Genomic DNA, 24,899 nt, shown 5'->3' on the forward strand with positions numbered 1-24,899 from the left:
GTACGGTCATGTCAATAATGCAGCTAACTGTTATCTTTGCAGTTGCTTTACATACATAGCAAGCGGCACATGCCGCAGGTTGCTTGAACTGGGCGAGTTCAATTTGGCGCGACTGTGACCGACCTCCCTTGCAGTCCTGGCGCCGCTGCACCGTACATTCATATATATATAACGTTTATGATCCTCTAAAGCTTGAGTCCAGCTCCCGCGAGCATACAAGCAAAATGTCAAAGACGGGGCCGCAAAAGGTGGAGCTGGAAGAACAGGCTACTGAGGAGCAGCAGCGAAGAGGTGTGTCAGGTGCGACGGAGCTTTGGGTGGGGGCTAGCAGTTTCCGGCTCGCTCCAGTGCCGGGCGTGGCGTTAACGGCAGATCGGCGCTCTGTAGCGTGAAGTGAGGTATAGAGCTGAATAGGAAGATGCTTAGCTATTTGGAGCAGGCAGCTGCTTGGGGACTCAGCTGGCGGGCACCCACTCGCCGCATGACAACCGATGGGCTCTAGACCGAAACAAGCGGGGAGTTTCTGAAACACGCAACAGTTGAAGCTGATGTCAACAGCCATGTGTTCGATGTTGCACGAGCGCACACGCCCTCCAGCCCGTTCACCCGTGTCCACCCAGCGCTGACTTCAGCCTTGAGGAGCCACCCCTTCGTTCCACTCCACACGCGCACACGCGCGACAGGGCCGACAGTCCAAGTCGCTGCCGGCGCGCCATCAGCTGGACTGCCGGGTGCGAATGCACCATCGACCCCAGCAACGCCCATGCCGCCTGCATCGGCGGGTCCGGCAGCTGGCGAGCCGGCGTTCCGCGACGTGTTCGCGCACACAGTCAAACCCAACCAGAAAAAGAACGTTGTCATTCGGGGCCTCGAAGCCTCCTTCGGCTGCGTGTTGCACGGGGAGTACGCATCCAATGAGATTCGCACGGCTAAGTACACGCTGGTGAGCTCATGTCCGGCATCGGGTTGGCTGTCGGCTCTTGGTCCACTGGGCAAGCGGCGCCCTGGTTATGCCGACCAGGCGCGAGGCGCGCCACTAGACTGGAATTGTATGGCCACCTGATGCCGTAATTGTGTGTGTAATGTGTGCCTTGAAGAGTACGCATTTGGCGCATCATTGCCTGCCGAATCGACGGACCCAAGCGCAGCACCATGCGCCTTGCCTTTGAGGTTCTCCTGCATGCCCGCGCCCCATGGCTCCTACCCCTCGCCCTCCCTCACAGCTGACGTTCCTGCCGGTCAACCTGTTCGAGCAGTTCACGCGCGTGGCGAACCTGTATTTCCTCGTCATCGCCATCCTGCAGTTCATCCCAGGCCTGGCACCCACCTCCTGGTTCACAACGGTGGCGCCGCTGGTCATTGTGCTGACCATCAACGCAATCAAGGAGATTGTGGACGACTTTTACCGCCACAGGTATTCTGATAATGGAGAAGGCCATGAACCGTGCAGTGCAATGCGGGCGGGTGCATGCAGGCGCGTGCCGGAGCCCAAACGGGTTCAACAACTGCCGTGACCCCATCTGGGTCAGCTGCAAGCCGGTGCGAGTGGGGGAGCCAAGTACCTTCCCGCCCGAGCGCGTCCGTATCCCGTACGCGCCACAGGAGCGACAACGAGGTGAACAACCGCACAGTGCTTGTGCTGGAGGAGGGCGGCAAGGAGACGCCGGTGCCATGGCGGGACCTGGCTGTGGGTGACATTGTCAAGGTGCGGCAGGGTGTGGTCGCAGCAGGGCAGGGCGGCCACAAGGGAGCACGTGTGGTGACAGCGTTGGGTAACGCGGGCGGCGGATAAGTCTGCTCGTGGCTGCGGGAGCTAGTCCGCTGGCCAGCCTCGTGCCTTGAATGCAAGCTACCCGGACGACCGGTGTTGGGATGTGCTAGTTCATGGTCAAAGCTGCACATGCTCTGACATCAGGCAGCGCACGCTCGCTGCGGTCCGATGTAGGTGATGAACGACACGGAGATTCCGGCGGACCTGGTGTTCCTGTCTTCCTCCGACGCCGGCGACATCTGCTATGTGGAGACCGCCAACCTGGACGGTGTGTGGGTGCTGCCAGTGGTCTTGACGCGTACCGTGCGCACACGGCGGGTGTATGGGGCAGCAAACGCACGGCGGCGTTGGTGGCAAAGACGCGTGCAACGTTGTCACGAGGAACACACAAGCGACCATATGGAACGGACGTGCAGGCGAGACCAACCTGAAGATCAAGAACTGCTTTTCCAAGACTGCGGGAAAGCACCTGGCGGACGAGCTCAAGGAGTTTGCGGAGGACAGCGTGATCCGGTGAGTCGCCGTCCTCGTCCGGGTCCGCTCCCTCTTGGCGGACAACAGGTGTCAGTCTCTGATAGCTGCAGGTCAGGGCTTGCGCTTTGTGGCCCAGGCATTCTTCCTGCGCAGTGTCATGATGCGGTATCTGTCGCCGCGCTTGCAGGTGCGAGCTGCCCAACACGCACCTGTACCGGTTCGAGGGCGCGGTGATGAAGCGCGCCGACCCCGATGCCGCGGAGCACCAGCTGCCGCTGACCGCCGACAACCTTCTGCTGCGCGGGTGCAGCCTGCGCAAGACGGACTGGGTGGTGGGCGTGGTGGTGTACACCGGGATCGAGTCGCGCATCATGATGAACCGCACGCCATCGCCGCGCAAGGTGAGCAGCACAGCCCCCTGCTGCAAATCCGGCATGCGCCCTACTCACCAACACCGCATACCGCACTGCACCTCGCGACACCCACCACACTGACCCCCCCCCCACTTCTCTGTACCAATCCTTGCAACCCCATACACACACCTCTTCAACACCTGCAGGTCACGCAGCTGGAGCGTCACATGAACATTCTGGTGATGACCATGTTCATCCTGCTGTTCGTCATCTCCGCCCTCATGTCCATGGGCGAGATCATCTGGCAGGTTAGGCAGGCTTTGCTGATGGGGAGGGGGCGCAGCGGTTTGCGCCTGTCTGCTAGCCCAGGAGCTGCAGGGTGGTAATGGCTTTGCGGCTGCAGAGACATTTGGGTCAGCTTGAGGTTGCACCGCCGTGTTCAAGTGATAGGGGCTTACCGGTATGCTAGAAGTCTACCCGTATCGATCGTCCCCGGCTTGCAAGCCGGGAGATCGTTTCCATGACTCAAAGGGCACTTTGACTGCACACGTGACTGTATGCGACAAGGCAGGAAGCCATGTTGGAACTGCTGTCGCGCAGAGCTTGCAGGAATGATGCCCGACGCTCTTTCCTGCCCGCCTGCCTTCCCGCCTGCCTCCCTGACTGCTCTACCCCCTGCAGAAAGCGCACGCGCGCGACGACTGGTACCTGGAGTTCACCGGCAAGTACCCGGACTTCTACCCCAGCTTTAGGGGCTGGGTCATCGGGGTGAGCGCTGCGGGCGGGGGCTATTCCAGGGCTGTGTGAGAAAAGTACAAGAAAAGGGTCGATACTGTGCATGCGAATGCGCAAGCGAAGAGTGCCTGCGTGTGGGTGCTGAGGAACACGCTGCGGTGTGTGCACGGGGTGAGGTTAAGTTACTTGCAAGCCCGCACCTTTGCCGAGACCTACGGCGTAGGGTCTGGGACTGTCGGAGCTTGCGGCGGCGCGTCCAGATCTCGTAGTGCATGCTGCTATCTTTGCTGTTGCGATTACGCAGGTGGTTCGCTGGGTCATTCTGCTCAACGGCGTCATCCCCATCTCGCTGTACGTCACAATTGAGGTGGTCAAGGTGTTCCAGGTAAGTCGCCCTCACACCGCTCCAGCACTATGCTCACCGTATCCAATCATGAGCTCCGTGGCTTGCTCCGGCTACCTCCGGCTAAGAGTCAACGGCTGCCCTGGCTCCTCAACGCTTCCCGCACGCCCTTCAGTGACACATGCCCACATCTCCGTGCCGCCCTGCAGTGCAAGATGATCTACGACCAGGACCGGGAGATGTACCACGCCGAGACCGACACGCCCTTCTCCTGCCGCACCACCAACCTGAACGAGGACCTGGGCCAGGTGCGGTACGTGCTGTCCGACAAGACCGGCACGCTGACGCAGAACGTCATGGGCTTCGTGTGGATCTCCGCCGCCGACCACGTCTACGGCAAGAAGACCTGCGAGTGAGTATTGCCCAGCGCGAGTCCAGGCTTGCCACAGCTTCGGCCGCAGCCTCCGGTTTGTGTACACAGCCAGCCGCGGCGCGCCTCAGCCAGATAGCATGCCTGCCCGCTTCCTTGTCCCCAGGTCCGAGGGCCTGCCCAGCCCGTCGCACGTGGACCCCAAGACGCCGCACTCCATCGCGCTGGACCCCGACCTCATTCGCGGCCTGGGCCTGGATCTGGAGATCCTGTCCCGCGCAGGTGCGCAGCTTGCGTGCGTACAGTAAGGGGTGGGCGGCCGTGTGCATGGCGGGTGCGGACGTCATCCCGGTACTGGTGCGGGCAGTTATGGAGGCTAAGCTTGGGCGGCTGCACTCAGGTGTTCCCTCGCTCTCGCGTCACATACTCGCCGTCCGCAGCGCCCACGAAGAGCAACAAGAGCATGCGCGGGCACGCCAACGTGATCCGCGCCGCCGCTGCCGGCCAGCCACAGCCCAACCCCGACCTGGAACGCTTCATGCTCAACCTGGCGGTGTGCAACACGGTGGTGCCCGCCATCAGCGACGACGGCCATTACGTGTACCAGGTGGGACAGGAGGCAGGGAGCTGTACCGCACGTCGTGCTGCCCACTAACCGTACATGCAAGGCACGCACACGTATGATGCATTGGCCGCTTTCAATTGTCGGGTATACTTGCATGTGTGCACCTAGGCAACCGTAAGTCAGCTGCTAGGCCATTCCCGTCGTGCCTCTGGCGCCAAGCACCTGTGCTGATGACTGTGTGGGTCGTGCTGCAGGCGTCGTCGCCCGACGAGGAGGCGCTGGTGACGGGCGCGGCCTTCCTGGGCTACCGCCTGTTCAGCCGCACCACCGACAAGGTGGTGGTGGAGGTGCTGCGCACCGGCGAGCACCTGGAGTACACCGTGAGTGCTGCGCAGGCGGGGCTGGGGGTAGTTCATTCCACTTCCGAAATAAGGGGGTGCATCCTGTGGAACGGCCACAGCTGCCTGCTTCGCCTGCCAAGTGGCGGCCACAATTGGAACCTAATTGTGGCGGTGCGTGGGTTAGGTAATTGCGTTTTGAGACATGGGGTCCGACCGAGTAAGGTCCTGCCACTAATCCTGTTTGCGCGCTCCCGACAGGTGCTGGCGGTGCTGGAGTTCAACTCGGACCGCAAGCGCATGTCCATCATTGCGCGCTGCCCCGACGGCAAGGTCCGGCTGTTCTGCAAGGGTGCCGACACCATGATCATGGCTCGCGTGCAGCCCACGCAGCCGCGCATTAGCAACGTGCGCATGCACCTGGTGAGGACTGGCGGTGCCCTCTTATATGGAAGCTGTTGAGCGCACAGGCCGCATTCAGACCCTGGGAAAGAAGGTCATGGTTCAGGCCCACCCATCCTTATTGCGCGTCCAGAGTCCAGGATCACGACTGTTTGCTGGCTTGGTTTGCTCAAGGACCGCCCTTGTCGCTGTGCGCTCCACAGGAGGAGATGGCGCAGGCGGGCTACCGCACGCTGTGTGTGGCGGAGAAGGTCCTTCCGGACGCGGCGTACGAGAAGTGGGCGGAGCAGTACAGGGCGGCGTGCGTGGCGCTGCAGGTGCGTGGGGCCGTCACACCTGTGCAGGAAGCAAGGGCTCTTGTGACGGTATCTAACAATGCGTTGCCTTCCGGCAGCTAGTGACATGGCCCAAGAGACGGGTACGACAACACAACCCGCGGCGCCTTCCTTGATGCTTGCCTTCCTTTGTGTCCTCTATTTCGCAGGACCGCGAGGGCAAGGTGGCGGCGGCCAGTGAGGCCATCGAGAAGGACATGGACCTGCTGGGCGCCACCGCGGTGGAGGACAAGCTGCAGGTACGGAGGGGGTGCGTGGCAGGAGGGCAGCCGCACCAAGTCAAGGGATGGGGGCCGGAGCGAGATGCTGGGATGCCGATGGGGTGGCGACAAAAAAGTACGGCGAGTAGTTGGTTCAGCGGAGCCAGGACGTGCAAGGGCACCCGAAGGCGAAGGCTTGAGCGAGGTAGTCAGCCGTTGCCACCTCTCCGCATTAGGCGTTTGTCCACACGGGGGCGTGCACTTCAGCACTGGGCATGACCGCGTTCAAGGGCATATCCTGCGCTGTATGCATGCACAGGACGGCGTGCCCGAGGCGATTGAGAACCTGCTGGCGGCGGGCATCGGCGTGTGGGTTCTGACGGGCGACAAGGTGGAGACAGCCATCAGCATTGCCTTGTCCTGCAAGCTGTTCACGGAGGAGATGGCGCTGGTGGAGCTGCGCGAGCGCGACTTCGAGGGAGCCAAGGACGAAGATGAGCTGAAAGCGGTGCGTGCGTGCGATGCACCTCATGCGTGGTGCTCCATGCGCTCGCTTTTGCGTTATCTTGCTGAGCATCCGCCTGGGAGGCTCATATGTGGGGCATGTGGACGCTCTCACACAGGTGCTGACCAGCAAGCAGGAGGAGGCACGGATGGAGCAGAGTCGCCTGGATGCAGAGCTGGGCTCCGGGCGCGGGTCCATGGTGGGGCTGGTTGTGGAGGGCGGCGCGCTGACGCGGCTGCTGAGGGCGGAGTACCCCGCGCTCGCGTCACAGCTGTGCGACCTGTGCACCAGCAGCAAGAGCGTGGTTTGCTGCCGCGTCAGCCCCCTGCAGAAGGCCCAGGTGCGCGTCATCATCGGGTGCATGGCGCTGCTGCGGCCGGGGCGTGAGGATGGGGGCTGGACCACTGGGACCTTGGGGCTTGGGGCTGTGTTGACTGGCTAAAAAAAGGATTCGGGGGTGTTCAACGCTGCCTTATTAGACTGGGCTGGGTACTTCGTGCGGCCGATTTGCCCGCCGCGTGGCAAGGACCTTGCGCTCGCGTGTCTTCCGCCCCCCGGCCCTGACAGGTGGTGCGGCTGGTGCAGCGCGAGCGTAAGGCTATCACGCTGGGCATTGGGGATGGCGCCAACGACGTTAGCATGATCCAGGTGCGGGCGCTCAAGTGTGCATGTACCGTATTAAAATGGTAGCTTTTTGCATGTGTGCAGTGAGTGATTGCGGCTGTCAACATCTTAAAGGTGGGCTTCACGCTGACTTTGTCACCGTGGCCCCGCCCGCAGGCCGCCCATATTGGCTGCGGCATCAGCGGTCGCGAAGGCCGCGCCGCCGTGATGGCGTCCGACTACTCGTTCGCCCAGGCAAGCCGCGTTCCACCGCGCACCTCAGGCTGCATGCACAACACGGACCCAAACCTTTGCCTGCCGGTTCTGACGCCTCGCGCTGCTAGTCTGAGCCCGCCCCCATGCTCACGCGCCCCGCAGTTCAAGTACGTGGCACGGCTGATCCTGCTGCACGGCCGCGCCGCGTACAAGCGCAACGCCGAGGTAGTCTGGTATGCCTTCTACAAGAACTGGATCTACAACATGGTGCTCATGTATTTCGGCTTCCTCACCGGTAAGCTGGCCGGCTATGCTGTCTGCCTGCAGTGATCGTGTGCAGCTGCTCGGAGAGCACACTGGTCACCTGTATAAGCCCGACCCGTTTTCACGTCCTGCCAAAGATGCAAGCACGTGTTTGCCATGGCCTTACGCGTATGTAGCGCACCGCTCACCACATCGCCGTGCGCTCTGCTCGCCCCAGGCTTCTCCGCCCAGCCGCTGTTCACGTCGGGCCTCATCGCCATGTTCAACGTCATCTTCACCTCGGCGCCCACCGTGGCCTTCGCCGTGTTGGAGCAGGACGTGTCTATGGTGAGTGCCCAAACGCATGGGGCGGCTGGCTGCTCTGCTCGGACCCGTGTATGGGGGTTGGGAGCACGGGGCGTCGATAGTGTGTTGCCGCTTTGCTTTTGCCACCAGCAACACTTCGATGGTACGTTTATCCTGTGACTGTGCTCGTGAATGGGCCCATGCAGGCGACGGTGCTGTCTACGCCTTCGCTGTACGCGGAGACCATGTTGGCCACCCGCAAGGGCTTCCTGCTGGAGATGGTGTGGTGGATTGTCCTGGTGAGCTGACAATGTGCCTCTGGGTACAGCGTCGGGTACGGGCGCGGCTCTGGCGCCGCCGTAGAGACACGTGCGTAGGGTTGCAGGCTGGTCAGATGGGTACTTACTCATGCCTACCTGCCGCGGTGCTCGCCGATGGTGCCCGCAGGCGTCCTTCCACTCGCTGTGCATCTTCTTCCTGCCCATGTACTCCATGAGCACGCCAAACAAAAGCGGCAATTACGAGGACCTCGTCATGATCGGCACCACTGTGTACACTGGCATGATCGTCACGGTCAATCTCAAGGTGATGACATAATTGGCTTTGCACAGGAGTGGTTGACAGGCCTGCCCGCATACTTGCGCGTATGGCGTGCCATGTGTTTTCCGACTCGTAGCTGCGACTATCCCGTAGCCATTCAAGCTCCGCCTCACGCCTTGCCGCGACCAACGGCTGAAACTGCGCCGTGGCCCGATATACAGATCGCGACGCGCACGCGTTACTGGACGTGGGTCAACCACCTGCTGATCTGGGCGTCCATCGCCATCTGGTGGCCCTACGTCATCGGCTACTCGGCCGTTTTCCAGGTGCGATACGCGGGCGCAACGTGTGAAGCTGATTGCGCGACGGCAAGCCACCGCACACCTTGGCTCTTTCATTATGTGTCTGGGGTGCCTTGCGTTGGCTGGACTCCCGCCGTGTGTTTGCACTTCGTACCAACACCAACTGCAGTGCTCTGTGTCGGCCGCGTGAAACCACCGTGTTACCACCCAACGCGCAGGTCCAGCCCATCGCGGGCACGGCGGACATGTGCAGCGTGGCGATGGACATCATGGCGGGGCCGCGCTTCTGGCTTGCGGGTGTGTTGCTGTCCCCCGCCATGAGCCTTCTGCCCGACATCACGCACATGACCTTCCAGCGCACCTTTGCGCCCAAGCCCTTCCAGATCTACCAGGTGCGCCCTGCGCTACGTACGAAGGGCTTTGTATCCTACTTGTTTGATAAGCGCGCCATGCGTTGCGGGGAATGGCTGGCGGCTGCAGCTATCGCTGTACTTCATTGCTGCGATCGCCGCTGACATCTGCAGGAGATTGAGTGGAAGCGCGAGCTGGATGCGGAGATGTCGAAACGGCTGGGCCTGGCGAATCCCGCTCCCCCTCGCCATGACAACCACCACAACCACCACCAGTCGGAGGAGGACACCCAGGCGTGAGTGCAGCCGCGTCTTTCTGCGGGGCGCTGCAGCCACCGACTGTTAGCTGCTGCACATGCGGCCCTCGTAAACATCGAATGCGTATAGCTGCTGCTGCGGCGGCGATAGTAGCTCAGAAGCGGATGCTGCGAGTCCAGAGGGCGAACTGACTCGTTATGAAGCTGGCAACATAGAGCAGACTGGCATCATGACAAAAACTACGGTGGTGCTGGGGGGGGTACTGAGTTATAAGTGAAGGCTACCTCCGGACATGTGCAGTGCCGGTATGAACTTCGACTGGTGTATGCGCTGTGGGGGAGGACTGCAACCCTGTCTGCCGGTCGCTGGATGGTTTCTTTGAATGCGAGCTGCCTGAGCGGCGCTTGGAGTGAGCTGAGGTGACTAGGAGTTCAGGTGGCCCCGCTGCGTATCCAGTGGTTGATGGGCGCTTGGGCGTACACGGTCGTACACGTGCACACAAGGAGGGCGGACGAAGGCCGAAATGACATGATGCACATGGAAAAGCAGGCACATCTTCCGGTAGCATGCCCCCACGTCCTTTGTCTGCGGTGTTATGCCGCTACACGAACAATACCCCTTGCGGAAAGGTCGTGCCTTCAGCAGCCAGCCATGCACAATGCGCACAAAGACGACAGGAGATCGTCCTTGCTCTACGCCATTCTGGTATGCCGTCGGTCCATGCAGTGGCGGGGTGGCTATGACGGTACCGGCATCCCCGGCCTTGCGCACACGGTGTGCTACCGTACTGATTTAAGTCATATATGCATATGCCTCGAGCCTATGGCCCTACACCTCTACAGCTTGCTTGGGTAACAGGGTAAGTGCCCCTTGCGTGTCCAATTCATGTTAAGCTTGGGTTGTTCCAGCCTTCCCTAGGGCACCCGTTCCAAGCCGCAGCCTAAGCTCAACGGTATACACGTCAGCTTGCTACAGGTCCTCCCGGTCCCGCTGCAGCATTTCCACCGCTGGCCCGCCATTGCGGCCCTGCCGTACGTGCACACGCTCTTCATCCCCTTCGTCAGCCGCGTCACCGACGGCGTGTGCAGGCCGTACATGCGCGTCCGTCACCATCTCGGCGGCCATGTCAACCACCGTGGGATCAATCTGCAGCTCCTCCACAGCAGTCGTCGAGGACGCCTGCTCCTCGGGATGGATGCTGGCTGGCGGAGGTGCTTGAGGTGGTGCAGTGATTCTGCTGCTATGATTGGCACCGCCAGCTGCGCTGATGTGGTCAGCGACTGGCGCGCGTACGGCGTTGTCATGTGCTTGGTACTCTGTGTTATTGTTGGTGTCGCCTGACCGCTCCCCCAATGAAGCATTGGCTGGGCGGTCATACACGCCCGGCTCAACATGTGTCGCGTAGACAACTCGTCCCGGCTCCTGTATGTGGTCCGGTCGCTTCTGCTGCAGATCTGGCCTCTGCATCTGGGCATGCCGTGACGCTGCCGGTGCCGGTGCTGGTGCTGCAGACGCCGCTGCTGTTGGCTGTGATGGATGCGCCTGCTGCGCCTGCTGCGCCTGCTGGTGCTGGTGCTGCTGTGGCGACGCCGCAGCGGCACCACCGCCCATCAGTCGGTCCAGGCGTGAGGCCAGGAAGGGGCGCATCAAATCCACGTGATAGATGTCGGCCTTGTAGGTCTCGACTCCCTGCGACAAGCAGCTTGGTGTGAGGCTCGTGCGCACTTGCATGTGGCCTGGGAACCCCCAACTGCAATCAGCCGACATATGCATTCCATTTCCACTTCCGGCCTTCCGGGCGGGGTGCGGCCTGGCGCACATTGTAGCATGGTAGCTGCGGATGAAACCACCCGCCCCGTCAGGTCAAGAGGGAGCACACAGGCAAGCTCACAAGCTCTGTCGCTCCCCAGTCCCATGCCACACTACCATGCCCACACTCCGCCCCTCCCACCTTGCCCCGATGGTACAGCTTCAGCGTGGGGGTGTGGTCGATGCCCTCGCGCTCAGCACAAAAGTCCTCGTCCTGCATGCAGTCAAACTTTGCCAGCACAACACGGCGGTCGGCGCTGAAAGCGTCCGCCAGCGCATCCCACTGCTCAGCCATGCGCTTGCAGCCGCGGCACCAGGGCACGTAGAACATGATGAAGTAAGCCCGGTCGTCTGCGTGCATTGGGTGCGCGGGGTTTGGGCCAGGGACGGGGACACTGTGCAGGTGAGGTACAAAACAAAGCCGTCCCTGGTTGTGGCAAGGGGCCAGTCGCTCCGCAACTTGAGGGGGGAAACGCTGGCAGAATTTCGCCGGCAGCGCCCGATTTCCTGCACAGTCCGGGTCCCTGCGCTGCCCACCCTGCGAGACCCAGCTCATAGACGCGCACTCACCATTCCCAGAGCGCGGGAAGGTGAACATGTTCAGCTCGCGCGTGCAGCCCGGCCTCGGCGTCTCAGCCGGCGCCCGGGCTGATCCAGAGCCTTCCGCAGCCGCATTAGCGGCCGCGCACGAAAGCGCGATGGCCAAGAGCAGCAGCAGCCCGCTGGAGACGGAAGCGCGCGCGGTGGCCCATGGGGCGCAAAGGTTGAACCGCCAGACTTGCATTCTGGCAGCAGGCTTTTACGTGGCGCAATGCTTGAGTGACGAGGTTTGCTATGAGCTGCAGACACGGCTTGCTAGCCCATTGCTGAAAACAGAAAGCCGACGGATTTGCAATTGCGACGAGAAAAGCGCTGTGCAAAACGACCCAGCAAGCTCAGATACATATAATTGTACGCCACATACTAGTTGCAGTAGCTTTCTTAGCGCCCTGGCTTTGTTCGCCTATTTTCGTGGTTTCCTGGTCTTGACGCGGCCGGACACTGCATCAACTTTTACATGCATATATAGTGCCTGGAAGATAGAGCGCTTGCATCGCGCCCAGGGGCTAGTCACTTACGGGCCTACAATCAGTCAGCAAACTTATCAAGCCACCAGCTTTTGCCTCCACTTGGCAGCCGAGGGCCATGGCGTGCTCAATACGTGCCACTCATCGACCGGCGCAGCTCCTGGCTGGCTCGCGCCCAGAGAAGATGGTGTTATCCTCGGTTAGGGCCTTGCCCAGGTGCCAGCGGCCAGTGACCGCTTCTTCTGTCGCTTCAACGGCCACGACCGTGACGATGGAGGAGAAAGTGACTTCAGAGGCTCCACAGTCGACGAATGCGACCGCATCCTCCTCAGTCCCACATCTCGACGACCAGACCTTCTATCAGTTCTTACAAACCAATGGCGACAACCTCTGCGTGGTTGACTACTACTCAGGTGTGGACGTTACCGAAAATGCAATGCGACATATCTCCGACCCAGGCGCTCCTCACACACGGAGCTTTTGCATGCGTTCACCCTGCCTGGAGGCTAGAAACATGACGTTTTATTAGAATGGCTTCTTGGCGGGGCATGGTATCGGTGTGCTGGGGTCTGGTGCTGCTTCGGGCCACCTGGCAGTGCCACCGCGACCCCAAGCCCGGCCCTGCCGCCCAAGGTTGGCCACTTGCTACTCTTATGCTGAGCTTGGCGACGTGCCTGCGATTCAAGCTCAATCTGCTTCCCGCTCCGCTCCTTTTTGTGTTTTGTGTGACACAGACTGGTGCGGGCCGTGCCAGATGATGAACAAGGAGCTGGACAAGTTGGTGGCCGCGTTTCCCAAGCGCGTCAAGTTCGCAAAGATGAACGTGGGCAACCACCCGGAGTTCGGTACCCGGCAGCGGATACGGGTGAGGCTGGCAACCTGTCTGCGTTGCGCCTTTTGGCATGCTGCCTGCTAGTCCAGTCGGCTGACCACTACCCTGACACCGGCCATCGACTTTGTGGCTTCCCCTTGCTGCCAGGCGCTGCCGACGTTCCGTCTCTACTACAAGGGTGCCTGCGTCGATGAGCTCACCGGCGCCCGGCCCACGCACCTGCGCCAGATGCTGACGCACTACAGCCTCATGGCCTCTATCAACTAGAGGGCCACCTCGCCCAGTCCTGGCGGGCTCCGATGCCAGCGGCCCTGTGGGCTGGCACTACATGAAGGCGGCTGTGGCGGTGATGGGAGCAGCATATGGCCACGGGACCGTCGGCAGGGCCGCCAGCGGGACACGTGCAGCCGGGCCGCGTTGCCAGCCCGTGGGCTTGGAGCTCAGCACAGGTTGTACTAGTAGCGTTTTGCTTGCGTGCGGAGTGTTTTTGAGCGGGGTTTTGCATCCGGCGCTGTGGCTCACCGGACCCGATGGCGCACGGATTGCGCCATGTGCAAGGTTTTTTGGTAGTTTTAATGGTTTGCTGGTCGGAGCGCGAGGGAGTCAGCAAAGACTAGCATTGGCAACCTGATTTCATCCCCCAGTAGTAGGGTTGCTGCGGGGCCGCGGCATTACGAGACTTGCGTTCAGGTTGGGCACGTTCGGTAAGAGTTTAATGGCGCGCGCTCTCGTCCACCGGCGAATCGATATCGTGAGCGTGTATGCGTAACGAGGTGTACAGAGCGTGTACGTTGATAGCGGCCATTTGGAAGTGGTAAGCTAGTGGTAAGGGTGCACCGCGTTGACATACAGTAGTTCGTGGTCTGGCGGCAGAGGCCTGACAAGAGGCCCTCTTCATGTGTGAGTGTGAAAGGAGAAGCAGAGAACGGCCGGGGCAAGAAGTCCCCAGGTACGTCGTGTTGATGGATTGCGGACGGCACTGGTGAGTCGCCGATTCCGTCTCTGAGAAGTGAGAATGCTTGGTGGCATGAGCGGTGTGCGTGGCCGCGAGTAGGAATCACAGATGTGGGTCCGTGAAATACGCATGATGTTGTGTGGTACGGCGATGAGTGGTGGGAGAGGGACACCCTGGCAGCGTGCGTGCCTGCTGTGCCAAGAGCATGCGAGACGCACGGTGTGCAGGGCTTATAAGAATTGGTAACATACTGAAGTTTAGCATGTGAGTGTGTGATGCAGAGCGTAGTTACTTGCACATTAATGGCGGCGCAGCTGCAGGGCGGGTATGCGAAGGAAGAGTAATGACGGTGTGCGCGAGTTCATTGGGGCTCACTATCTTGGTTTTCCAGCTGAATGCAAGGGCTGGCTGCAGTCCCCAACTGATGCCGTTAATACATGACGCGTGAGGTGTTCGCTCAACTCCTCAGATTTTCCAGCGCCCCGTGTGGCGTGTGCTTGGCTTCACGGCTGCCGCAAATTGGAAGAAAGCTGCCCACCCGCATCTCTTCTTACCTATGGGTACTTGTGTTGTTGCTGTACTGTCCGCACCGGCACAGTGCCACCGTTAATGTTTGGATCCAGCCACAAGCAGGTCAACACTTGTTTGCATCGCACCCTGTCCTATCTTGATCGGACTTGCACGTCAAGCAAGTGCAAGCTCGTCAGTCTTCCGTGGCTGTTGCCGAGTTGCCGGCCAACCACCCAGACGGGCCCGGCCATTGCGACTGTAGCACATCGGCCAACATCTCCTCACCCGCATCGCCGCACACAGTTCCTTAGATGCAGTGGTGCATCCCTCACCCCTCACTCCTGCACCACGCCGCTCGCTTGCTACTAGAGGAGGCTCTACCCGCCCGCCGGCGTGACTTGATGTCCTGCAGCGGCAAACGCGGAGAGACTTGCATACCCACACCCAAAAACTACGCTTCTCGCAACGCCCTGTACAACATCCCTGCGCCGCTATACACTCAGACACCTCACTCCACACCTCGCTACTCACCTCACACTACCGTAAGCAGTGTAGCTCTGCTAACTACCCCCCACTACGTGTCACCCTACTACATCACGCCGTCCGGCAGCTGGCCAGTAACGTCGAAGTTGACACGGTCGTCCTGAGCTATCCGGCCCTTGATCAGCTCGTCCACAGTGACCATGATGGGATACACCTCGCTGGGTCCCAGCTCCATCACGATGCGCTCAGCGCCGGGGAAGGCCTACGCCGTAATCGGGGTCATGCAGGGCGCAGAGAGTTGAGGCATGGTTGGGGTGGCTGCGGCGCGCTTGGGGTCGCTGAAAGATGCAGGATGGAAGTTCAGGGATGACAAGGCCAAGGGGAGCAAGCAACAGCCAGGGCTTAGCCTACGGGCGACCAGACATGGACCGCACCACCAGCACGCATCCCGCCGTCTGGGCGCGACCCTGTCGAGCTGCCGCCACGCCCCGTCTGCGCACCTGGTCCTTCGTGGAAGGCGTGTAGGTGATAATGCAGCGCATGCCCGCGCCCCTTGCGGCCTGGAGGGGCCGGGCGGTGCGGGGTGAGGGGCGAGGGGCATGGCGTTAGCATGCGATCATGGAGTGGTCTCGTCGCGAGACAATCGTATTAAGCGCTGTCGGGTATCTGTACGATGTGCGATGGCCACGCACCACGCCGGCGGTTGGGCGCCGCCTCAGCAGTTGGTGCGCGGACAGGTCAACCACGTGAAACACCCCCCATTCCGACTGGGCATTGCCAACGTAGACGTCACCGAATACGCAATGTTCCCCACACACGTACACGAAGTCCGCACCTCCAGGCCAATGGTGGAGTCCTCGACCACCACACACTCGCTGGGGTGCACGCCCAGGCGCTCCGCGGCCACCTGCATGAGTCATCATGCCGCCAGGCGGGTGACACGTCACCCAGTTAAAATGTGGCGTCATTGCGGAGGGCGCTCCAGGATGCGCGGCAAGTGGCAGCACGGACGTATTGCCCTTGGCGCAGCGCGAGCATACCGCCAGATTGCCCACAACGCCTTGAACTCCGCTTGCCATGCATGCCAACGGTCAGAGCACACGCCACATCCTCGAGGCGGCCCCCAGTGGCACCCCCCCTTACCTTGTAGATCATCGGGTCGGGCTTCTTCTTGGGAACGTCGTCACCTGTGAGGGGGGGTAGCCCGTTGGCGTTGAAGCGGGGGCTACTCCATGCCAATAACCCACCGCAGCTTCCCTCGCCCTTCCCAAGCCCCGAACCCCGCCCAGACCCCCAAACCTCCAGCCCGCGGCACCTGCACTCCCCAGTCCTCTTACCACCACCACGCCTGCGCGCCTCCACGCAACCCCGCCGCCCCCACATCCCCGCAGCCCACTGCGCTCCGGCTCTCCTCTCTCTCCCCCCTCTCACCCGCCAGGAAGCAGTCCAGCCCCTGGAAGCGGCCCTCGCCCAGCAGGCTCTTGAGCGTGAACACCACACTGGACTTGGTGGCGGCGGAGCACACAGCCAGCTTCAGGCCGGCGGCACGCGCCTCGTCCATCAGCCGCAGCACACCTGGCCGCGCCTCCACTTCGCCACTCCTAGGGATGCGTGTTTGGGTGTGGACGGTGCGGGGGTTGCGAGGTTAGGCAGTGGGAGGGGTGGGGCGGATGTGGTGACGTGAGGTGTGGTGCGGAATGGGAGGGAGAGGTGCCTTGCGGCGCACGAGGCGTGGTGGTCGTGGGGCGAGGGAATGGCGCGCGGGCGCTGGCCAGATGCCGGCGGTGCTGCTGTCATTGCTGCTGCCTCCCACTCACCCGATCATCTCCTGATACTTGTCCGTCTTCCAGTCCTACAGGACAGCACGGACACAGCAGCAGCAGCCGCGCACCAGGTGTTTCATACCGTCTGTGCCGCTGTACCAACACAGCGCAGATTCGCCACCAGCTCGCCGCTTCTCACAAATCTGACCACCATAAAATCGAGTCAGCGCCCCGGGCACGGTGCCACGCCCTGCCTTAGCCAGAACCCCAAACACGCGCAGCAGCCCACACATCCACGCAGCGTGTCGGCCCCTCCTTCCTCGTGCTTTCATGAACCAGAGCCGCACAGTCGCACACAGACCCAGGCAGCCACACACATGCAGCGCCACGCACCTGCAGCGTGTCGATGAGCAAGCTCTGCTCCTCCTCCGAGGCCGGCACGCGGCCGTCCAGCACGTCGCTGGCCGGCCAGCCATAGCGCTGGAAGTACCATCGCATCTTGGGCTTCCCGCCGCCCACCTGTGTGCGCGCGCGCGCGTGTGTGTGTGTGTGTGTGTGTGTGTGTGTGTGTGTGTAAACCTTTGTGTGGTGGCACTTGCAGCGAATGTTAAGTTGCGGCATACGAGAGAGGACATCCGCATGTTTACAAAGTAGCTGGCCAGAATGAAAGGGGCCGGGACCCGCCCCTGGGACCCGACCCTGTGCACACTTCTGGCTGGGAATGCAAGCCTCACGTGGGCCGCTTGTGTGGGCAGCCTGTGGTCTATCTAAAAGCCCCCAGTGCTCCACCCCAAACACAGCACCATGATACATCCTGGATTTCGATTCTGGATCTCATTTGCTTTGGGGTCGGCATCAACCACCCGCCACCCGCCCACCCCCGCCCACCGCCACCCACCGTGTTCTGCAGCGTGTCGTAAAAGTCCTCATTCCAGTTCACAGGGGCCTGTTGCCCACCTGTGCGCGCACCAGGAGGCACAGGGCAGGTGCAGCAACAGTTGGTATGTGATTCCAGACGGCTTTACCAAACCTTAAATGCGCATGTGCGTCACTGGGCTGTGCCTCGCGCGTACCACGTGACCCACATGTCCCTGGTCCGTTGTCCGAGGAGCCTAGCTGCCAACTTACTGCACTTGACACCGAAGTGGCGGAAGGTCGCGTTGTAGGCGCGGCGGTGCAGGTCCTCTGACTCCAGGATGACGCCATCGCAGTCAAACACTGTCGGGGCCACACGCAGACAAGCTGTGGCAGACCGAGAAAGACACGTGCAGGTCTGGGAACGGGCGCAAACCCACAACCCAGAGAGGCTTCCCCGGACCGCGCGTGAAGATGCTTGCTGCATTTCCCCTATTCCGTAACCTGCTTGTGTGTGTGCCGAGACCCCAAGGCATAAATCCCCCCATCCCGACTTCCACCCGCCGCCGGTGCGTCTGGAGCCAGTCGCAGCACACCAGCCGCAGCACACCAAGGAAGGGTGCCAAACCATTGCCCAGCGCCACCAGCGCAATCACGCGCTTACCCAGGGCCTGAACGTGCAGTGTACACAGATTTGGATACAGGTCAGCTTCAGCGCGTCAGTATGTAGGCAGAGCTTGAAGGATGCATCCGCGTGCACCTACGTCCACAGGCTCACCTTCATGGTCGCATTGGTCACCACATCGCGGCGAGTTGCAGGCTTGGCCACAGCAATGCGACGGCCAGCGACTGCCCTGCGATGAACGAGCATGCGTGCAAGCTCGGCCCTCAAAGCAGCCCAGATAGGGCGTGTCGATGGTTCATTCGAGTTTGATGTTGTAGATACACTGTTTAGGCATTGAAACGACCAAGAATCCCTGGTGGTTGCGGACGCAAGCTTCCCACCTGGAGGAGGGCGCGACCGCCGGGGTCCGGCTGCTGAGCAGTGCCATTATTACGGTAACACTCGCAAAAGAATTCCATTTCGAGCTTGCGCAAAAGCTCTGCCCTCACGCACGATGGGTCACGTTGGATCGACTTCTGGCTCTGGCGCTTCGTCCACATTCACCTAGCTCTGATACAATTTGCTTTTACCTGCTGACCTACCTAGCAACTAGGCTTTGCACTTGAGACGGTTTGCTTCAGGCTGTTGAACATTTGCTGCAGTGACAGCTTGTGACTTGACCCTGCCTCAAGCAGCTCGAGATGATGGATGAGCGTAGAGAAAGCCGTATTCCTCGGTCAGGCATCCCAGGGGCCGGGGTGCCAGCACCAACAGCCAAGCCGCTGGAGACAAGCCGGGTAGGTTTCGGCGAGCCGTTAACTTGCCTGGAATCGACAGCATTAGCCTTACCGATGCTCGTTAGTAGCCAGGGAGAAGACCAAAACCTGTGGCATGCGTACAAGACCCTTCCGCTGTCATGCTGCATCGCTGCGCAGACTGCGAACGTAGCGCCCACTGCCAGCGGGCCGTTGGGCAAGCGCAAGGCTGATGCCACTGATGCAGCTCCCGACAACAAGCGGCCCACGTTCTCATCGGGCGCGGGTGCTCGCCCGACTCGCTCAAACACCACGGGGGGCGCTGGAGGCCGCACCACCTCCCTGCAGGGCGCGACCTCGGCTCGCACGGGGCCTAGCGCCGGTGTGGGTGGGAGCGAGCTGGGCCCTATCGCCGAGGAGACGTGGGACGACATCCGCGACAAGACTGGGCAGGGCGTGGATGACGTTCTGAACAAGAAGTTGAGCTTCCCCAAGGGCACCAAGCCCGAGCGCAAAGTGGAGGCCTTCGTGCCGCTGGTCAAGGAGCTCAAGTGCGTTTGCGGGGCATTGTGGACTAAGGGGGAGGGGCAGAAGCAGCAGGAGCAGGAGTGCCATGACGCGCTTAAGGCGTGATGGGCAAGAGCTATTTGCACTAACGTTGCACATCTGCCGGGGCTTCGGCGGGGTACCGAACGTATGGGGCCTTACTTGGTGCACAGTCGATGATCAGCAACTGTATTCTTGCACACGACAACATCATTACACCTGCACAGCCCCACCCAGTCATTGTGTGGTGCGATGTGTGTGTCAGGGCCCTGGGCCGGCACCTGCACAGCAGCAGTCAGCGGCTAGAGCTGGACGTGGAGCAGTGGAAGCGCCACAGCGCCGAGCTGTCCACGGCGGCGGAGGCGGAGCGCAAGGAGTGGAACGCCAAGCAGGAAGAGGTGGCGGCGCAGATGACACAGATCCGCGAGCTGCTGGAGATGCAGGTAGCGTAGCGCCGCGCCACACAGTCCCATGCAGTACGCTTCATGTCACTGGAGCGACTGGACCTTGGGCAAGCGTGTGGCGTCGATGGTGGTTATGTGCGCAGGAGGCCTGACCAGGCGTGTTCTTGACCTTGGTGTCAAGTCCAAGCTCTGAAACGCGTGCTCGCGGCACCGCGCGTGTCCCTTCCATGTGCGTTTGTTCACTGCCGTGCAGGAGCAGCAGAACAAGCAACTTGAAGCGGACGTGAAGGCGGGCGAGGAGTCGCTGGCGGCCAAGGAGGCGGCGCTGGCGGCGGTGCAGGGCAAGCTGGAGGGCGTGCAGGGCGAGGTGGACCGCACCACCAAGGCGCTGGAGGAGCGCGAGGCCAAGGTACGAGGGCGGAAAGCAGGGCTGGTGGAATGGTGGACGTGGTGGCATGGTGGTTGCTTGGGCATGTCTGGAAGGAGGTGGCAGGACAGAAGGCCGGGCGGCTCTCTCACACCTGGCATGGGGGACAGGAGGATGCGTGTATGGGCCACTGCTTGCTTTGATGCTTTTGACACTGATCGCACAATTGGCCGGTCGGGCCAACTCGCTGTCGGCTTTCTGCCCGCTGCCTGCTCCACTCCCAGATCCGTGAGATGGAGGATGTTGTCCGCACCGGCCAGAAGTACAGCACCACGCTGCAGAGCTACAACACCAGTCTGCAGGCGGACCTGACGGCGGAGAAGGCGCGGCGCGACGAGGTGCAGAAGGCCAAGGATGAGCTGCAGGGCCAGGCGGCGGAGCTGGGCGGTAAGGTCCGCAGCCTGGAGCAGCTGCTGGCATACGAGCGGGTGAGCCGGGGGAGCGGGCTGCTGGTGTATAAGCCGAAGTCGGACATGGTGTAGCGCGCGGCGGGCGTGGGACTGCGCGGCGTGTGGAGAGGACTTGGGCATGCTTGGCTCAGGGAGGATGCGATCCAACAGTGTACCGGACTACCGGCGACAAATGTGTTGACCACTTGACCTACACGCCTGCAGGAGCAAGTGACCAAGCTGCGCGAGGAGCGCGAGGCCGCCACACGCGACCTGGCCATGCTGCGTGCCGACCTGGACAACACACGCCAGGAGCGCGAGCGTGCGGTGGCGGACGCCGCCAAGGCCAAGGAGGACATGGAGCGGTGAGTGTGCCGGTCACCAGTGGCGGGGGCGGGCAATGCCTTGTTTTAGACCGATCCACTCAATCACCGGTATCCGTGGAATCATATGGAAGGCGGCCCATAGGACTTGAAGAAGTTTTGCGCGATGCAAAAGATGATGGCAGCTGCGCGGATGCAATGAGCCTACCTGCCGGGCTGCAATTTTTAACACCTCTTTGAATGCCGCTGCCGGCTTGCCTCAGGCTGCGGGCGGTGGGCGGCAAGAGCCTGGAGACGCTGGAGGCGCTCAACAACGACAAGGCCACCATGGAGGCCCAGCTGAGCATGCAGGTGGGTGCGCACCGACACAACGTCCCGTCAGTCCGGCGGATCTGTGCGGTCCGTGGACTGGTCTGCCTTACTGCAAGACTGCTGGTCCTGCCGCCGCCGCTTACTTACGGTCGGTATTAACCAACTTCTTGCACGACGCCCTGCCATCAGATCAAGACGATTGCCTCCATGCGTGAGGAGCTGGCGGGCGCCAAGGAGGGCCGCGCCATGGCCGACGCCATGGCCGACAGCCGCGCCGCACAGATCACGGAGCTCAAGGTGGGCGCAACGGCCGCGATGCCGGAGCGCCTGCTTGCTTGCTTGGGGGTGCTTGGCTGTGGAAGGGGCATACACGGCTGCTTTAAATATGCAGCGTCGGTTGTGTGGCTAGTCGAGGATGCCGGGTTTGCCATGCTTTCTGTGTTGATTGTCCTGACCTGATCCCGCCGTGTCATGAGGCGTGCAGGCGCAAGTGGAGAGCCTGCAGAGCTCGCTGGCGGACGCGGAGAAGCGCGTGTACGCGGGCGAGCTCATTCGCCGCAAGCTGCACAACATTATCCAGGTGCGAGGTGGCACGAGCCCAGCTCCGCCTGCTCTGCCCCGACCTGTCCACCTGTCCACCGCATCCGTCCCCAACACCTCCTACCTTCCCCGCCTCTCGCCCCGCTGTGCAGGACCTCAAGGGCAACATCCGCGTCTACTGCCGCGTGCGCCCCGTGAGCGCCGCCGAGGCCGCCGACCCCGCGCACGACAGCGAGATGTCCCTGGACTTCCCCACCAGCGGCGACCTGCTGGGCCGCGGCCTCAGCGTGGTGGTGCCCGGCAACCTCACAGGCCAGGCGCCGCAGGTAAAAGCCGGGCGCGCGGCATTGATATGTCTGCATGTCCACCGCAGCCGTCGTCCGCAGTAGCTTCACTGCACGTTGGGCTTGATGACTGACTTGGTTCATGTGCGGCCCGCTACTTCGCAGAAGCACCAGTTCGCTTTCGACCGGGTGTTCAGCCCGGGCACAGGTCAGGAGATGGTGTTCGACGAGATATCAGAGCTGGTGCAGAGCGCCCTGGACGGCCACAAGGTGCGGCCTGTAGCCCCTGTCGCCTCCTTCTCCAGCCTGTGGACAAAAGCGACGATGGTTGCCACTACTGGCAAGCCAGCTACCACGGTCTAAACCCGCATGTGCGTTTACGCACATCCGCCGCTGCCGCTGTGCAGGTGTGCATCTTCGCCTACGGCCAGACGGGTAGCGGCAAGACCTACACTATGCTGGGCAGCCGCGACCAGCCGGGAGTCATCCCGCGCGCCATGCAGCAGATCTTCACCAGCGGCCAGAAGCTGGCCGCGCAGGACTGGCGCTTCAACATGCAGGTGGGCACAGCACTGTGTAGCTTTTGTATGTGTGTGCATGCGGGGCCCAAGGAGAGGTTAGGCTCTGGGGCGGGTTGTGCAAGGCAAGACAAGCGGGCGTGGGCGCTAAAGGACCTCGCTTACAGCATGCTGCGCTGCCCGCCTGCCTGCACAGGCCAGCATGCTGGAGATCTACAACGAGGACATCCGCGACCTGCTCAGTCGCAAGAAGGACGACGGCAAGAAGCACAACGTAAGCCGTGAATGGGGGGGGGTGTTAACGCCTTCATTGCCAGGTATTTGAAGCCCCTAACCTAAGATGAAAAGAACCTGAGCGCACATACCTGTGCAAGCACATGCGCCGTGAAGCTGGAGAAGCCTGGTATGGCCAGGCTTTCAGGGCTTGAGGGCTGTCAGCTCCGAGCTCATGCATTCGATACACCAAAATGTTGCGCCGGCTGGTACCCATGCAGGTGACGCACGACTCCAACGGCGTCACCAACGTAAGCGACATGACAATGGTGGACGTGAACCGGCCCGAGGCGGTGGAGCAGCTGCTCGCGCAGGCCATGGAGAAGCGGTGAGGGCTGGGGCTGCGGGTTGCTGCCGGGCCTCTGGTGGTGGACGCATGCCGCAGTTTGTCTGTGTACAGTGGCCTAATAAGTTCCATGGAGCGGTGAGCTCCGGTGTAGGGGCAGCGTCACGCACGTGCGTTCGTAAGGTGCCATGTGTACTTACGTTGTGGCAACGTATCTCTGATGTTGCGACTTGTGTTGGTCCTTGTCTGCTCCGCCTCTTGCAGCACGGTGGGCTGCACGCACCTGAACGAGCAGTCGTCGCGCAGCCACATGGTGTTCACCATGCGCATCGAGGGCGACAACACCGCCACGGGCGCCAAGGTGCGTGCGGACAGGCGTGCGCGTTTCCATGTTGCACCCCTTACCAATGCGCAAACATGTGTGTTTGGCATGTTACGCACAATCAGCACCGCCTGCCGGCTCCGCCCTAGAATGCTAACTGCATGGCACTGTGCCACACTGCAAACACACACGCAGGTGTCGGGTGTGCTGAACCTGATCGACCTGGCGGGCAGCGAGCGCGTCAAGGAGAGCGGCGCCACTGGGCAGCGGCTCAAGGAGGCGCAGGCCATCAACAAGTCGCTCTCGGCGCTGGGTGAGTGTGGCACGCGGGTGTTCTCGGTGCAGCTGGCGCTACCTCCAGGTGGACAAAGGAGAATGCCGTATCCTGCCGTTCTTGACGGCACGCGGTGGATATGGTTCGCTTGTTGCTGTGCGATATGACCTGCTGCCGCTGACTTACCCCGCATTGCGCCTGTCATGCCACATGCCCCCGTGCATCCAGGCGACGTCATCATGGCCCTGGCCAACAAGCAGGAGCACGTGCCCTTCCGCAACTCCAAGCTCACCTATCTGCTGCAGCCCTGCCTGGGCGGTGACTCCAAGACGCTCATGTTCCTCAATGTGGCGCCCACCCGCGAGTTCGCGCACGAGTCCATGTGCTCGCTGCGCTTCGGCTCCAAGGTCAATGCGTGCGAAATAAACGTGCCCAAGAAGAACGTGGTGGTGCCGCGCGGGTGATGGGGTTGACCAGCGGTGGAGGATGTGTGGTGCTAGGGAAGGACAGGCGATGGTCTGGAAGGAGGTGCTGGGTAGAGGTGGTGGCGAACTGCTTTGACTGGGTTCGCGTCTTTGCGATCGGGGTGAGCCTTCCAATCTGAGGCTGCCATGACAGCTCATGGGGTTGCACGCCACGACGTGGGTTACGGGATAGGCCAGGGGAGGCCTGGGGGCTGGCAGATGACTTTGAGAGCTGCACCAACGGTTTTGTGGGCTCATGCGCACCAGTGTGCGGCGTGTGGAAGTAGGCTTTCGTAGGGACAAGGGGTGTCAGCTTTGTACAGCTGGAAATTGGGCTGAGCCCCTGTACGCTTGGGAGCTAATAGGCATGTAACGCCCCGTCAGAGCCTCCATGCCGCTACGACGCGCAGGCGCATCGGCTAGGGACACTCGGGTTGGGGTCGTGCGGGATTTCCCGCGCCACCTTGCCATGTTCCATCACGAGCGTGCCTTGTCACGTTCCCAAACACCCCAAGCCTTTCTCTAGCCTCCTGCCATACTCAACACCTCCCCGGCGCCCCACGCTCAAAGGGCTAGGCGCGGAGCGGGGGCGACCTCGGGGCTTCTCGGCATTCTGGCGCGTCGGCAGGCATGGCTCGGCAATCAAGTCGCTCAAAACTTTCGATATACTTCCCCGCTTTGCTTGCCGCCAACAT

The 24,899-nt window shown here is 61.6% G+C and overlaps 5 protein-coding genes across 6 annotated transcripts; 3 read left to right on the plus strand and 2 right to left on the minus strand.

Annotated features, from left to right (window-relative positions):
- The first annotated feature begins 56 nt into the window (after positions 1-56).
- On the plus strand, positions 57-10,008 carry CHLRE_16g656500v5 (uncharacterized protein). 2 transcript variants are annotated; one of them, XM_043070905.1, is made up of 28 exons: positions 57-300; positions 684-943; positions 1,224-1,414; positions 1,603-1,705; positions 1,946-2,039; positions 2,188-2,284; positions 2,433-2,646; positions 2,805-2,906; positions 3,280-3,366; positions 3,638-3,718; positions 3,886-4,088; positions 4,213-4,328; positions 4,487-4,653; positions 4,866-4,991; positions 5,211-5,372; positions 5,555-5,668; positions 5,836-5,925; positions 6,206-6,394; positions 6,510-6,731; positions 6,959-7,039; positions 7,172-7,249; positions 7,373-7,505; positions 7,692-7,801; positions 7,966-8,058; positions 8,207-8,344; positions 8,521-8,625; positions 8,820-8,993; positions 9,126-10,008. In XM_043070905.1, exons 1-28 carry the CDS (start codon positions 225-227, stop codon positions 9,249-9,251), a joined length of 3,732 nt encoding a protein of 1,243 aa, XP_042915547.1. In that variant the 5' UTR covers positions 57-224; the 3' UTR covers positions 9,252-10,008. The 2 variants fall into 2 exon arrangements, with proteins under 2 accessions (XP_042915547.1, XP_042915548.1); XM_043070906.1 differs by having other exon boundaries at positions 57-291.
- Positions 10,009-10,010: 2 nt separating this feature from the next.
- On the minus strand, positions 10,011-11,876 carry CHLRE_16g656551v5 (uncharacterized protein). The gene is made up of 3 exons (XM_043070907.1): positions 11,589-11,876; positions 11,161-11,369; positions 10,011-10,898 (listed from the first exon to the last, which is right to left on the minus strand). The coding sequence occupies exons 1-3, from the start codon at positions 11,800-11,802 to the stop codon at positions 10,179-10,181; spliced, it is 1,143 nt and encodes a 380-aa protein (XP_042915549.1). The 5' UTR covers positions 11,803-11,876; the 3' UTR covers positions 10,011-10,178.
- A 100-nt stretch (positions 11,877-11,976) lies between these two features.
- CHLRE_16g656600v5 (uncharacterized protein) lies at positions 11,977-14,407 on the plus strand. Its single transcript, XM_001697779.2, has 3 exons — positions 11,977-12,498; positions 12,820-12,950; positions 13,065-14,407. The coding sequence occupies exons 1-3, from the start codon at positions 12,357-12,359 to the stop codon at positions 13,182-13,184; spliced, it is 393 nt and encodes a 130-aa protein (XP_001697831.2). The 5' UTR covers positions 11,977-12,356; the 3' UTR covers positions 13,185-14,407.
- Positions 14,408-14,468: 61 nt separating this feature from the next.
- On the minus strand, positions 14,469-18,566 carry CHLRE_16g656650v5 (uncharacterized protein). The gene is made up of 12 exons (XM_043070908.1): positions 18,489-18,566; positions 18,262-18,337; positions 18,148-18,154; positions 17,757-17,846; positions 17,527-17,585; positions 17,022-17,147; positions 16,683-16,717; positions 16,297-16,466; positions 16,009-16,052; positions 15,701-15,772; positions 15,366-15,425; positions 14,469-15,127 (listed from the first exon to the last, which is right to left on the minus strand). The coding sequence occupies exons 1-12, from the start codon at positions 18,533-18,535 to the stop codon at positions 14,972-14,974; spliced, it is 942 nt and encodes a 313-aa protein (XP_042915550.1). The 5' UTR covers positions 18,536-18,566; the 3' UTR covers positions 14,469-14,971.
- Positions 18,567-18,676: 110 nt separating this feature from the next.
- On the plus strand, positions 18,677-24,589 carry CHLRE_16g656700v5 (uncharacterized protein). The gene is made up of 17 exons (XM_043070909.1): positions 18,677-18,884; positions 19,023-19,393; positions 19,654-19,831; positions 20,046-20,201; positions 20,444-20,647; positions 20,834-20,973; positions 21,195-21,282; positions 21,433-21,540; positions 21,728-21,823; positions 21,936-22,109; positions 22,233-22,337; positions 22,475-22,627; positions 22,782-22,859; positions 23,080-23,186; positions 23,409-23,505; positions 23,662-23,779; positions 23,969-24,589. Exons 1-17 carry the CDS (start codon positions 18,789-18,791, stop codon positions 24,202-24,204), a joined length of 2,505 nt encoding a protein of 834 aa, XP_042915551.1. The 5' UTR covers positions 18,677-18,788; the 3' UTR covers positions 24,205-24,589.
- The last annotated feature ends 310 nt before the right edge of the window (positions 24,590-24,899 follow it).

This window comes from Chlamydomonas reinhardtii, chromosome 16 (assembly GCF_000002595.2).
Source record: "Chlamydomonas reinhardtii strain CC-503 cw92 mt+ chromosome 16, whole genome shotgun sequence".
In the NCBI taxonomy this organism is placed as follows: Eukaryota; Viridiplantae; Chlorophyta; class Chlorophyceae; order Chlamydomonadales; family Chlamydomonadaceae; genus Chlamydomonas; species Chlamydomonas reinhardtii.

Bases quoted from the DNA above. Each gene is read 5' to 3' on its own strand.
- CHLRE_16g656500v5 (XM_043070905.1), top strand. From the start codon at position 225: ATGTCAAAGACGGGGCCGCAAAAGGTGGAGCTGGAAGAACAGGCTACT. The intron at 1,706-1,945 runs GTGCGGCAGGGT...GGTCCGATGTAG, and splicing joins CTGTGGGTGACATTGTCAAG to GTGATGAACGACACGGAGAT. The intron at 2,040-2,187 runs GTGTGTGGGTGC...ACGGACGTGCAG, and splicing joins GGAGACCGCCAACCTGGACG to GCGAGACCAACCTGAAGATC.
- CHLRE_16g656551v5 (XM_043070907.1), bottom strand. From the start codon at position 11,802: ATGCAAGTCTGGCGGTTCAACCTTTGCGCCCCATGGGCCACCGCGCGC. The intron at 11,370-11,588 runs GTGAGTGCGCGT...CAATGCACGCAG, and splicing joins CTTCCCGCGCTCTGGGAATG to ACGACCGGGCTTACTTCATC. The intron at 10,899-11,160 runs GTGGGAGGGGCG...TGCTTGTCGCAG, and splicing joins AGCTGTACCATCGGGGCAAG to GGAGTCGAGACCTACAAGGC.
- CHLRE_16g656600v5 (XM_001697779.2), top strand. From the start codon at position 12,357: ATGGAGGAGAAAGTGACTTCAGAGGCTCCACAGTCGACGAATGCGACC. The intron at 12,499-12,819 runs GTGTGGACGTTA...TGTGTGACACAG, and splicing joins CGTGGTTGACTACTACTCAG to ACTGGTGCGGGCCGTGCCAG. The intron at 12,951-13,064 runs GTGAGGCTGGCA...CCTTGCTGCCAG, and splicing joins GTACCCGGCAGCGGATACGG to GCGCTGCCGACGTTCCGTCT.
- CHLRE_16g656650v5 (XM_043070908.1), bottom strand. From the start codon at position 18,535: ATGGCACTGCTCAGCAGCCGGACCCCGGCGGTCGCGCCCTCCTCCAG. The intron at 17,586-17,756 runs GTAAGTTGGCAG...GTGCGCGCACAG, and splicing joins CCACTTCGGTGTCAAGTGCA to GTGGGCAACAGGCCCCTGTG. The intron at 15,426-15,700 runs GTGCGGACTTCG...CGGCCCCTCCAG, and splicing joins ACTCCACCATTGGCCTGGAG to GCCGCAAGGGGCGCGGGCAT.
- CHLRE_16g656700v5 (XM_043070909.1), top strand. From the start codon at position 18,789: ATGATGGATGAGCGTAGAGAAAGCCGTATTCCTCGGTCAGGCATCCCA. The intron at 21,541-21,727 runs GTGGGCGCAACG...TGAGGCGTGCAG, and splicing joins CACAGATCACGGAGCTCAAG to GCGCAAGTGGAGAGCCTGCA. The intron at 23,187-23,408 runs GTGAGGGCTGGG...CGCCTCTTGCAG, and splicing joins GCGCAGGCCATGGAGAAGCG to CACGGTGGGCTGCACGCACC.